General features: G+C 44.1%; 1 protein-coding gene across 1 annotated transcript in view; it reads right to left on the reverse strand.

Annotated features, from left to right (window-relative positions):
- The window catches only part of Dupd1 (dual specificity phosphatase and pro isomerase domain containing 1), a 34,002-nt gene that overhangs the window by 5,950 nt on the left and 14,015 nt on the right, over positions 1-14,037 (reverse strand). Inside the window, exon 2 of the mRNA XM_005367662.2 lies at positions 6,649-6,869. Within this exon, the coding sequence (XP_005367719.1) occupies positions 6,649-6,869 (221 nt within the window). The remainder of the gene's footprint in view (positions 1-6,648; positions 6,870-14,037) is intronic.

The raw sequence follows: 14,037 nt of genomic DNA on the forward strand, positions 1-14,037 counted from the left end.
CAGCTCCCCACTACACTTCTTGGCTCTGGGGCTCTGTCAAGTGGACTGTTGAATGTTGGTGGGAAACTGCAGCGGTGAAGGAGGCTTGTTCCCAGTACTTGCCTGAACTTCAAGAAACCAGGAGGCTTTATGACTGTGCTACCAGCCCTAGCAGGGTCCTGAGGTAGGCAGTGCTGTTAGTACCAATGTTTTCTAGTTCAATTCAAAGATGACTCATAGGTGACCTTGCTTGCCCTGGATATTCTGGGTCCTTTCAAGGTTGTTCATTTATTTGTTTGTTTATGTGCTTTTGAGATGGGGTCCTGCTACATCACTGGGGCCTGGCCTTGGACTCTCAATCTTCCTACCTCAGCCTCCTTGCCCTAGAGTCTCACCAATATGCATAGAGCACCAATGTGTGCACCAATAGGCCTAGTGGCTATACACTTGACATATTTTATTATAGTCAATTATCACAGCTACCTAGTGGCTTCAATGAAGTTATCATTGCCATTCTACACATGAGGTCACTGAAGGATGTGCAGAGAAGTGGCTTGTCCCAGTCTCAGCCAGTGAGTGGCAGGTCATGTTCTAAGGCCAAGCCGTGTGACACCAGAGCTTGGGCACTGTTCTGCAATGCTGCCAGTGTGTGTGCACCAGATAAATGTTTTACAAATAATATGTACCTTTGCTATATGCATTCTGTGCTATTATCATCTATTCTTTCTCTATTCAATCAAAAAAAAAAGGAAACAAAAAACTAAATACTGGGCACATCTACCATATTGATTTTATGACCTACTAATATTTTGTAATTTATGCCTGAAAAATGCTGGCTTCGATGAAATATTTACTAGAAGAGAAAATGCTATCATTATAAGGAGAAATTCTAAATTCAGAATTTCTAATACATTTACCTATAAAATTGAGGTATCATGATTATCACAAATTTGAGATATGAGGCCAGGTTGGTTTACAGAGTAAATTCTTTTCTCAGAGAAAAAAAAAAATTCTGCCACATCCAATTGCTTGTTTTCAGTGGTGTCTGAAAAGTGAGTTTCTGTCACTCAAATCAGCAGCCAGTGCAGTGAGATTGTTCCCTGGGTAAACTGCTCACTGGGCAGGATGATAACCTAAGGGCTGTCCCAGAACCCACGTGGTAGGAGAACCAACTCCTGCAAGTTGTCCTCCAACCTCAACAGGTGTTCACCCCTGTGCACACATCACAGATACATGATGATGATGATGACAATGATGATGATGACGATGATGACAATGATGACAATGACGATGATGACAATGATGATGACGATGATGACAATGATGATGATGACGATGATGATGATGACAATGATGATGACGATGATGATGATGACGATGACAATGCTGCTGCTGCTGCTGATGACGACAATGATGATGATGACAATGATGATGGTGACAATGATGATGATGACAATGATGATGATGACAATGATGATGATAATAATGATGATGATGACGATGATGACAATGATGATGATGACGATGACAATGATGACAATGATGATGACAATGATGATGATGATGATGACAACGATGCTGCTGCTGCTGATGACAATGATGATGATGACAATGATGGCGATGATGATGATGACGATGATGATGACGACGATGACAACGATGCTGCTGCTGCTGCTGATGACGACAATGATGATGATGATAATGATAATAACAACGATGATGATGATGATGACGAAATGTCTAGAAAGGCATACCTGCCAAGTCTGTGACCCACAAACCCTACCTGCTGTTCATGCCTGTGCACCCTCATCAGCACCACCTTCCTTGGGTTTAGGGACTGCCTTTGCCTGTTCCCCACTCACTGGCTTGGAATACAGGGAGAAAGACTTCCTACTCCATCCAAGAGATAGAGGATGTAGAGGTCTTCAGAGAAGGAGGACAAGGTGTGAGTCCAGCAGAAAGGAAGGGGACCTTATAATACTTGGGGACAATATGGCCTGGCTACAGCTTAGACACACCAGAGAACAAAACTCCTTCCATAAAGATGATTTCATCTATAATCATACCCACGTGGTCTGTAGTGTGCATTTGTGCATGCATGCATATGTGCATGCAAATGGAGTCCAAGGGTTAACCTCAGATGTTGTTCCTCAGGCACTGCCCATCTTGTCTTTTGTGACAAGGTCTGTCACTGGCTTGGAACTTGGCCCGTAGGCTCAGCTGGCTATGGGCCCCAGATTGTCTCCAAATCCCCAGCACTGTTATTACAAGGGCAACATCATCACATCTGGGGTTTTGCTTGTTTGATTTATTTGTTTTTTCACATGTGATCTCAAGAGAACTGAGATCCTCAGGCTTATACTACACATTGTTCCAACTGAGCTGTCTTCCCAGCTTGGATTTATTTTCCAACTCTTCATTTGTCCTGAGACAGCGTCTCCCTATGTAGCTCTGGCTGGCCTAGAACTTGCTATATAGATCATTCTGGCCTCAAACTCACAGAAATCCATCTGCCTCTGCATCTTGAGTGCTGGGATTGCCTTCTTCCTCATCCCCTTCCACCCCAAGTCTAAACAGTGCACTACTGAGCAAAGTTTGCAGTCCCTGTGATAGAATTTGTGAAGACTTCAAAAGTAGACCAGGGCCTGTTTAAGACAAAGAGTGAGTGCCGGGTAAGCTGTGGTATCTGGCGTTTCCAGATCTCGCTCTCTGTTAGATGCTCCAGCGTCCACCATGAGCATCCACACTGGGCTCCCTCACAGCACTTTGTTCTGTCTCCAGTGAAGAAGGTGGAGTTTATGTGTGTCAAATCTTTTAGCCAGCTTGCTTGCCTCCACTTCCGTGATGATCGGTGACTTTTAAATAACACAGTCAACAAAGAGATACTCATGTGAAGAACAAAAGAGTCTTCCATGAGGCTGGGGTGAGGGGAGGGCTCTTCCCTGCTAAGTGTATGCTGCTTCTGATTAGTTCTGTGACCCTGGGCACACCCCCTGGTTTCTCAGAGTCTGTTTTCTCAGCTACCAGGCAGGACAGCAGACTAAGTTACTGCTCTTACCTAGCCACCATGATGGAGGTTTCCTAGTTCTTCCAGAAGGTCAAGTTGACATAGAATAGGGGCAGAAGTGGACCCCAGAGGCTGGTGACCAGCTGTGGGTATAGCTCCATGGCTCGACAAAAGATAATGTCCAAAACCAAACCGGATATAGTACCAGGTGAGGCAGGAAGATCCTGAATTCCAGGATAACTTGGGCTATATAACAAGACCCTGTGTCAAAACACAAAATAAAACATGATAAAGAAAAATGAGCCAGGTGGTGGTGGTGCACACCTTTAATCCCAGGTCTCGGGAGGCAGAGGCAGATGGATCTCTGTGAGTTTGAGCCAGTCTGGTCTACAAGAGCTAGTTCCAGGACAAAGCTACAGAGGAACCCTGTCTAGAAAAAGAAAAAAGAAAAAGAAAAATGAAAATCACACAGCATATGCAGTGCCTGGGTTCAGTTCCCAGCATTATAAAACAATAGGATCAAATTAACAAAATAACAGGGAGGGTGGGCATAACTGGCAGTGAGGGTGGGGTATAGGGGTGTATTTTGGGCTGGGACTTGCCAACAAAGGGCAAGAAAGGCAAGAGCGAAGAAAGAGAAATATAGTTATATTTTGTTTATGATCTAACAAATAGAGCTTGCCTGATGATCAGAGTGCAAAGCAGGCACACTGGTCAGCCTTACAGACCAGGCAGTGGGTGCACACACATATATTCCCAGCAGGCACACTGGTCAGCCTTACAGACCAGGCAGTGGTGGCACACACCTTTAATCCCAGCAGACACACGAGTTAGCCACAGAGGCCAGGCAGTGGTGGTGCATGCCTTTAATTTCAGCACTAGAGAGGAATGTAAGGCAGAATGAGACAGGAACTCGTTCTCTTTTCAGTTTGAAGATTTCGTAGAGGTTAAGAGCTCTCTGGTGGTTGGCTGCTTTGCTTCTCTGATCTTTCCGTTTGAACCCCAATATTAGTCATGCTACAGAGAAAGGCTTGCTTTGGGGCCAGACTGTCCATCAACACTTCTTACATCAGGAGTATAATAGGAAACATGCAACCCAGATCTGGCTTGGAAATGCCACAGCAGTGCCCCTTGGTGTTCCACTGCGTGATTCGACACTATCAGGCCACCCCCTGCTTGTGACAGACAGGTTCAACACCTGTCATCCGCTTCTCCGAGCGTCTGTGGCAAGTCTTGTGCTGGAGCCAAGCTAATGAGCCTTCTCTCTTGTTCCTCGGACCACTCAGGACACGGATGACAAGTGGATGATCACGATGACATTTTTGTTTGCCCTCTGCCGGCACTTGAAATGTGAGCACAATGATAGTAAGATCCAGATTGAAGGTTTTCCCTGGAAAGTCAGTTCTGCCACACTGGCATCGATTCTCCCAAGAAACACAGGTGGGGGCTGAACAGCGGCTGCCCCCTTCAAAGGGAGACACAAGGCTGTCTTCACCCCCATACCTCTATCCCACCGCCACACAGACAGCGTCGTCCATTCAGTGGACGCTCGGTTCTGAAGAGTTGGCATTTCAGACCCTGGCTTGCGGCAGTCTTTAGACCTGCAAAATTCAAAGGTCATTGAGAATGGAGCCCAACCCCCCACCCGCCGACGAGGTCTGCTCCCTAACCCCAGGCAGCTTGTTTATGGGCACACTTCACCCCTGCATTGTTTCCTGGGCGCTGTCTGACTTCACTACTCACCCTTTCCCCCTGACCCGCCCTTTACTGGGTGCTTTCATGCTCCAGGTCTAACACCAGCCTGATGCTTTCTTGCTCCAGAGCCTAAATCTTTTCCAGACTTGGAAGTGAGGGCAGCTTCTCAAACAGTGTCCTGGGATACTCTAACAAGCTTTCATGTGAGTATATCATACAAGTTCAAAGTCGGAATGTCTTTCTTTTCTTTTAGGACCGGAAACTTTACAGTGATGAGGTGCACGTGCTGGCATAGTTCCTCTCTATCAAGTGCATCCGCGGGCCTCCTGCGCGCCAGGTTCTGCGCCAAGCGCTTCCCGGATCCCTCCGCTGCTCTTCATCTAGCAGCAGCTCAAGGTTCATACCTCCATCGCTGGAGGAATCACTTCACTACGGAGTTTTGTGAGGAGAAACTGAACCCGGCCTTGTCTTGTCCAAGGCCTGTCAGGCCCCTTCCATTAAGAGGGAGTTCTAAGACATAAAAATGGCAACTGAGCACATGAAACAGATATTGAAGGACTGGATTGCTGTACTGTGTCACCGTCTGCCCCTCCCCCCCCCAACCACAAATATGTTTTCCGTTAACTTCGAATACAATGAGGTGAATTTTATCTCACGGTGAGGAGTCAGTTCAGTTGCTTTTTTGATCCTGTGTGGAAACTCAGAATGTACAGAATACAAAAGATATCCATAACAAGAATCACAAAAAGACAGCTCAGAAATGATTCCTCCCTCCCTCTAAACCAAGCGCACTGGCTCTGAGGTTGTTTTCCATTGCACAGTGTCTTGGTCCAGAATGTTGACAAATTTTGTGGGTGACTATGACTGGCCGTGGGGCTAATGGTGCCATCAAGGTCCACGGGCTGGCAGACTTGGCCTAGGCCTAGCCCCAGGTTGCAAGTTCTGAAGAAGGTCAGTTGGTCAGCGAGCCTTGGAATTCAGGCCTCTTGTGGCAACAAAGGCTTCTTTTCAGTAACTGGATACCCTGAGTTATGTGATGACTCCCACAGGGGTGTGACTCATGAGGCTGAAGTCAGAGCCCACACTAGGCAGGTAATGTCCCTGAGGCCTCTGTGGAATGTACTGAAGCGCACCCAGCAGCAGTAACTGCATATTCTCTTACCCTCGGTGCCCTCTCTCCAAAATAGCCTTGGAGCTCCCGCTACAGTAGAGCAGCCAAGAGTGCATTTAAAGGGCAAGGATCAGCACCTTGACTTAAAAGATGGATAAGTGAAATCGGGACACTGCGGGCGCAACACCCAGACCCTCTAGTGTAGTTCATACAAATAGTTGAGGCCCCTCAACTTTTAGAAGGTGTGTGTCTTAGGGGGCAGTACGTGGGTTTGTGTGATTAGCAGAAGTATTTCAAGTCTGTTCATGGGTTCTCAAGAAAGCCAACTCCTTTAAAAATTGAAGCCTTTGGCTCTGGTCCAGTTTGGGCCCAAGCGCGACTAGCGTTTTGTCTGCAGTTCCCAGCTTTGCGGACTCTAGACCACCCAAGGCCGTTTTAAGGATGGATGGCCTTTCCTTCATAGACAGACTCAGACCAAAAGCCCGGCCGTGTAAACCTCTGGCTTTTCTTTCCCGACAGTGGCTGTCAAGCCCAGAACCCCAAAAGCAACGTAAGTGACGGGGCAGTTAGCTCAACCAATCCCTGCCGACAACCCTCAGCCCCAGGGCATCAGGTTTGAGAATCCCTACTACTCTCCGGCTGCGGGCAAGAGGGAGGCTTCTTCCTGGGGAGGGGCCTAAGTATGGGGGCGTGGCCTTTCCCCTGAGCTGGGGGTGCGGATCTGCCTTGGCAGGGCGGGGGCGGGGCCTCGGCTTGGGGGCGTGCTCTATGCCTGGAGGCGGTACCTGACAGGTGGGGCGGAGCCTCAGCCTGGGGGGCGGGCCTGGGCAGGGCACAGGAGGAGAGTGTCTCTTACTGTGGTCGTCTCGGAGCGCCGAATCAATGAAGGCGGCAGCCGAGTGGAAGAAGACGCTGAGGTCGAAGCTGGGCACGTCGTCGGCCTCGACGCCGTGGTACTCGATGGCCATGTCGCGGTAGTAGTCTGGCCCAGTGTTCACATTCCAGCGGCCGTGCGCGGCGTTCAGCACATGCGTGAAGCCTGCTTTCTGCAGCCCATAGCGGTCTAGTGCTGTGGCCCTGGGGCAGGGAGAAGGGTCAGTCGGTGAACACCAGGTGCTTCGGGAGGTACAGGGCTGTCTTCTCGGGACCCTGAGCCTTCCCAATACAAAGCGATTACAAGCAAAGACCCAAAGAAGTCCCTCTCTTCCTGAGCCCCAGGCCGCTGAGCACTGTCCTGGTGTTTCAACTGAGAAAGCAGTCCCCAGGAGAAGGCCCTGGCTACTTTCACTTTGCCCTTTACCCTTTGCCCTTTCACTTTGGATCATTCACCTAACCCTGCAGTTGCTGGGGCTGGACCTGCCAGATCTCCCCATAGGCCACCGAAATAATCTGGTCATCTGGGTCTGTTCATCTGTTCACCGAGCCGCAGGAGAGCCTTTAAAAGAGGCCTTTAGTCTGAAGCCTCCATACATTTATGGGTTTCGGAGTCATAGCTTAAAAAACTGCTTCAAGTGGGTGGTTATGTGGGAGGATTTCCTTGGGGTTAGATAAAAGTCTTCGATTGATGCTTCCAGGGTTGGAGGACACACTGTGGGTGAGGACTGGATGCTCTCTTGACCCCTTCGCCTAGTTGGGCTTGCCTTGTTTTAAGGACTTAACTTCCTCCAGGTGTGAGTCTTGGTTTTCAGCACAATTTCTAGGAACAAACCTAAGGTCGCTTTGAGGTAGTTAGCCTGAGAACAGAGCTAGACAAAAAAGGTCATTGGCTGGAGTGTCAAGAGCAAGCAGTTTTTCCTAAAGGGAGTGGGGGGTGGGGAGGGGAACCTACTACAAGGATGAGCGTTTGTTTACTGCATGCAGGGGTCAACAATGAGGAGAGGAAGAGGGAGGCAAGGCAGACCATGTCAAGGAAATACCACAACCTAAGGTGTGGACACTGAGGATGATGAAGGAAACCATGACTTCTGATGTCAGTCATTTATCCCCAAGTAATGATGGGGATTCTTTGGTGTGCTCATGGTGCAGAAAGAACAGGTTGAAAAACCAAGGTCTCCGGGGAAACTTCAGTTCTAATAGGTGTAGCAGATCCCAACTGGACAACGGGAGCCGTGAGACACTAAGACCACAGGACACGGTATAGCGTGACCATGAGACCGTGTTCGGAAGGGTGCTCGGCAAAGGCCTCTGTGATGGGTGCAGTACTGGAGGCCTTGGAGTAAGGCAGGGAACAGACTGGGGCAAGAGTGTTTCATCCAGGCTGAAGGACTGCGCGGGCTCGGTGGGTCCTGTAGGCCACAGTGAAGAGGAGTTTGGATATTACTCTGGCTGTAGATGGCTTCAGAAAGGAGGTGAGCGTTGTTTAAAAGATCGGTACAACTGATGTGTGGAAGCAGATGGATTGGAGGGAGATGAAAAGTAGAAGCAAGAAAGGCCTGCTCTTGTGAAAGAGAGGAAGGAGGCATGTTCTGAGGGGTATCTCAGCAGACTAAGTGGACATGGTGGAGGAAGAGGGGACCAGAGCATATGATGGGAGGGGAGGAGCCTGGGACCAGAGTGTATAATGGAGTGGGGGGTACGGGGAGAAGAGACTAGAGTGTACAGTGGGGAAGAGGAGAGGAGGAGGGGCCTAGAGTGTATGAGGGAGTGGGGAGAGGAAGATTTGGAGGGAATATAGGCTTTGGTCTAAGAAGTGCTTGGTTGTCAGGATCAGTATCTGGGGGTCAACAAGAACTTTAGTCGGTGTTTGAAGAGAGTGGTAGGGTTCGGCTTTAAGAAGACATGTTCTTCAATAGCACAGAGACCAGCCCACTGTTCAGGGAAGGGTAACAAGGTGTCAAACCTCAACACTAGAGCGCCAAAGTAACATTAAGCTGTCCTAAGTTATTCTGCTGCCAGGGTAAATGCCATTATCAAAAGCAACCTGGTGAGGAAAGGCTACAACCCATCAGCAAGGGAAGCAACAGCTTAAGACAGGAATCCGAGGTAGGAACTAAAGCTGAGACCATGGAGAAGCCCCAGGCTCACAATCAGCTACCTTTCTTACACAGTCCGTCTGCCTAGGGCTGGTACCACTCACTGTGGGTTGTATCCCCCCCCCCATCAATTGGCAGTTAGGAAAATACCCCCCCAGACGTTCCCACAGGCCAGGCTAATGGAGACAATGCCTCAACTGAGAGTCTTCTCAGGTGTCACTAAGCACAGTGAGGTCACCACCTCTTCTGGCCTGTAGGCATACACACAGAAAGAATATTGTATACATAATAAATAAACAAAAATATTAAAAAAAGTCAAGTGTTTCAACTGCAATAAACAAGGTCACCTAAAAAGGACTGTAAACAGGGCATTCCTAAGAAACAACGTTTTTTCTAAACCCGATGCAAACAGAATGAACCTCCCTTCAGGATTATGAAGTAGATGTTGTGGCAAGGGCAGACATTGGACTAATGAATGTAGGTCAATTATGGACAGTCGAGGTAACCCTTTGCCATCAGGAGATACCTTGAGGGGACTCTTGCAGGCTCCTATGCCAAATTCATTACCATCGTTTCCTATCATTGTGGTGGAAACTCCTTCCCAGAGGAATTAAAGAATCTAATGCCTATTGTAAGAAGCCATACTGCTCTGGATGATTGAACAGCTATAGAAGAGAGAACTAAAAAATTAAGAGAAACTGTAAAACAAATATTTTGGAAAATTCTATAAATGAACAAAGACCAAAATTAAAAATACGAATAAATGACATTGTCATTGAAGGTCTTGTAGATATAGGTGCAGATGTAACAATAATTGCACCAGAATATTGGCATCCAAATTGGAATCTTCAGGAGATAAATATTCATCTTCTAGGGATCAGAACATTATCTCAGATAAAACAGAACATGAGATGAGTCAAATGTATAGGGTCAGAAGGACAGAGAGAAAAATTAAAACCTTATGTGGCTAACATAGCAATGAATTTATGGCACGTGATTTGTTACAGCAATGGAATACTCAGATTAACAGCCTCCAATCTTAGAAATAAACCACAGATTAATGTATGTTTCTGGGAAAAATATTAGAAGGTATTATAAATATCAGTCACTAACCATTCAGTTCGTACAACAGCTGCTGATCTTTCAAAGGCACCAAAAGGCCTACCTTTAAAATGATTGACAGACAAACCTGTATGGGTTGAGGAATGGCCTTTAGCAACATAGGAACTACAGGCCGTAGAATACCTGGTACAGGAGCAGTTAAATGCTCAGCATATTGAAGAATCAACCAGTTCTTGTAATTCTGCTGTATTTGTTATTAAAAAGAAATCTGGAAAATGGTAACAGATCTAAGAGCTGTTAATAGGGTGATTCAGCCAATGAGCTCTCTACAGTCTAGAATTCCTTTGCCTTCTCTATTACCTAAAGAATGACCTCAACAAGGCATTGGTGGTGCATGGTTTTAATCTCAGCACTTGGGAAGCAGAACAAGGCCAGCCTGGTCTACATAGCAAATGCCAGGACAGGCTCCAGAGCTACTCAGAGAAATTCTGTCTTGAAAACAAAAACAAAAACGGGTGGCCTCTTGTAATTATTGATTTAAAAGATTGTTTCTTCACTATACCTTTACACGAAAAAAAGACAGAGAAAAATTTGCTTTCATGTTGCCAACTTATAATAATTCTCATCCTCTTAAGAGATATCAATGGAAGATGCTCCCTCAAGGAATGTTAAATAGTCTCACCCTGTGCCAATATTTTGTACATCAGCCATTGGAAATGATACATAAGCAATTTCCTCAACATCTTACTAGCTGATTCAAATGTACTTTAGAAAGAATGTTTGAAAAAGTAAAGAAAATTTTGCCTTGTGGGGGATTACAAATTACCTGTGAATAAATACAAACAGGAGATTCTGTTAATTATTTAGTATATAAAATAGGTCTACAAAAAATTAGACCCCAAAAGGTGCAAATTAGGAGAGATCAATAGTGGGCTCTTTTTTTCTTGTTTTGTTTTGTTTTTTAAGACAGGGTTTCTCTGTAGCTTTGTAGCCTATCCTGGAACTAGCTCTTGTAGACCAGGCTGTCCTCGAACTCACAGAGATCCTCCTGCCTCTGCCTCCCGAGTGCTGGGATTAAAGGTTTCCATCATCACTGCCTGGCCAGTTGTGGACTCTTAATGACTTTCAAAGATTGCTAGGAGACATTTCCAGTCTACAGCCCACTGTTGAGGTAAAAATGATGAACTGAGTAATTTGTTCAAAATCTAAATGATGATAAGGAGTTAAACAAACGAATTATCAGATGAAGCTGAGAGAGAACTGGCTTTTGTGGAAAAGAAAGTACATGAAGTACATGCAGGTTGTTTATTTCTAAAGCTTGATTCCATTTTAATTGTTTATTTCTAAAGCTTGATTCCATTTTAATTGTTTATTTCTAAAGCTTGGTTCCATTTTAATTGTTTTCCCTCTATGCATTCTCCCACTGGAATATTAATGCAAAGGAAAGATACTGTTTTATAATATATCTTTTTTACCACATAAACAGTAAAAAATTAAAAATTTATATGGGAAAGTTCTCTGACTTGATTCTAAAAGAAAAACTGAGACTTCATCACTTAGCAGGTATAGAGCCAGCAGAAATTGTAGAACCTTTTACTAATGAAGAAATTGATAAATTATGGGCAGAAGGTGGATGTTGGAAAAGAGCTTACAGTATTTTTTTTTTTGGTGAGAGATTAACAACAAATATACCAAAAGCAAGGGAATAATTCAATTTATAAAGAAACTAACTGGAGCCTTCCTCACATTGTATGGGAAACACCAATAACTAGCACCCTTACATCCTATACTGATGAAAATGAATCAGGAATGTCAGGTTGCAAATCAGAAAATTTGAGTAAAGTAGATCTAAGCCCTTATGATTCTGTTCAAGAGTAATAGTTATATGTTATTCTCATGGAATTAATGGATTTTATGGGACCTCCCAACATAGTTACTGATTCACAATATGAAGAAAGAGTTGTTTTGCATATTGAAAAAAAAGAATTTATAGCAAATGACTCAGAATTGACTTTTTTATTTATCCAATACAAGAAATAATCAGGATAGGAATCATCCTGTATGTATAAAACACACATCCAATCACAAATGGGTCTTCCAGACCCTCCAGCATAAAGTAATGGAGAAATTGATCAATTATTGATTGGAAATATGATGGCCTCAGAATATCATTTTTAAAAATCATGTCAATAACAAAGATTAAAAAAAAAAGACTTTTTCATCATGTGGCAACAAGCAAAGGAAATTATAAGGAAATGTCCTACTTGTTCTTTATATAACCAAACTCTACTACCTGGAGAAACTAACCCAAAGGGCACTCAAAGGAATGAAATCTAGCAGAAATTGAAAAGTTAAAACATGTACACCACACCACTGATACAGGATTTAAATGAGTGACTGCTATGGGGCAACGGTCTTGTATCCTGTCACTTGTATTATTTTAATAAAACACTGATTGGCCAGTAGTCTGTAGGGAGTGTAGGCAGGAAATAGAGGTGGGACAATGAGAACAGGAGAATTCTGGGAAGAGGAAAAGTCAGTCTGCAGTCATGACCCAGCTGCAGAGGAAGCAAAATGAGAACGCCTCACTGATAAAGGTACCAAGTCACGTGGCTAAAACAGACAAGAATTATGAATTAATGTAGGATGTAAGAGTTAATAATAAGCCTGAGCTAACAGGCCAACCAGTTTATGATTAATGTAGACCTCTGTGTGATTTCTTTGGGACTGAACAGCTGTGGGAACCTGGAGGGACAGAAACTTCTGTCAACAGGTGACTGCTTTGAGTTCAGAAAAGTCTGATTCAGTAATCACACATTTGCTAGACTTTATGGCCATCATGGGTATCCCTGCACAAATAAAGACAGACAATGCTCCAGTATATGTCTCTAGTAAAATGAAACAGTTTCTTGCTTGTTACAATATAAAGCATATTACAGGTATACCACACAATCCTACAAGGCAGGCAGTTATAGAAAGATTAAACTCTAAAGATTGAACTCTAAAGGATATGCTAAATAAACATAAAGGGATAATAAAGACCCCTCCCAGAAATAGATTGCTTAGTGCTTTATTAGCTTTGAACTTTCTAAATGCTAATGAGGAAGAAATGACAGCTGCAGAGAGACATTGGGTAGTAGGAAAACCTACAGAATTAAATCAGCCTGTATACTTTAAAGATGTGCTGAGCTCAGAATGGAAACCAGGATATGTGTTGGGGAAGAGGTTTTGCTTTTGTTTCCACGGGAGAAGAAAAGCTATTTATGGATACCATCAAAATTGATAAACGTTTGATTTGAACAAGAAAGACCTCTTGGTTAGAAGAGGTGATAGTCCATCAACCAATGTGATTATTCAATCTAAACTAACTTATATGACTAAAAAAATGGTTCTCATTGGATCAGATATAACTTATCAAAAGGAACCTCCCCAAAGTTAAGGTTGGGGCAGGGCTTTCTTTTTGTCTTTTCAGGAGAATGAAGGCATCTAGCTAAGGAATCTGAGGGCCATTGGATAAATGAGATGTGTGCCCCAAGAAAAAGGAGTAAATTGGCCTATCAGCATATCACATCTCCAACAAGATAAAATTTTATAAACCTTCCCAAATGTTTCTGCTGTTCTCTATAGACATATAATGCCATCAGCCTTTTTACAGTCCCAGTCCAATTAAAAATTTAAGCTTACTTTGGAGTTGGAGTGTGGCTCTCTCCTTCTCTAAACTGAAGCATACTTGTTAAAGTAAAATCCAAAAATCTCTGTTTAATGTCAGAATAGTTCACCTCATATGGGACAGAAGAAAAAACAAAATGGACTATTTTACTGCCACTAATCTCATAATCTTTTGGTTTTAATTTGACTCTTTAAGACTTTTCTTAAGGTATAAATATATCAAAATTTATAAGATTTATATATATATGTATTTTAAACATTTTGTCATGATATTAATGGTCATATAGAGCACTAACTAATCCTAGAAAAAGGCTTCATCTAGCTTCCTGTACATGATTTCAGATCTGAGTCTCTATCAGGTAACTAGGAATTAAGTCTTTGTACTCTGGATGTACATAACAAACACGGATCCTTAACCTCGTGAGATCTGCTGCATATGACATTTAAAATGTCTAAGTTTTCTACAGTGAGCCATGACCACACCTAACAGTAACCTTTGAAGTATCCTAAAGGATGGGGCCCCACAATGACAGTTCCACCAG

This window comes from Microtus ochrogaster, unplaced genomic scaffold, assembly GCF_000317375.1.
Source record: "Microtus ochrogaster isolate Prairie Vole_2 unplaced genomic scaffold, MicOch1.0 UNK21, whole genome shotgun sequence".
Classification (NCBI taxonomy): domain Eukaryota; kingdom Metazoa; phylum Chordata; class Mammalia; order Rodentia; family Cricetidae; genus Microtus; species Microtus ochrogaster.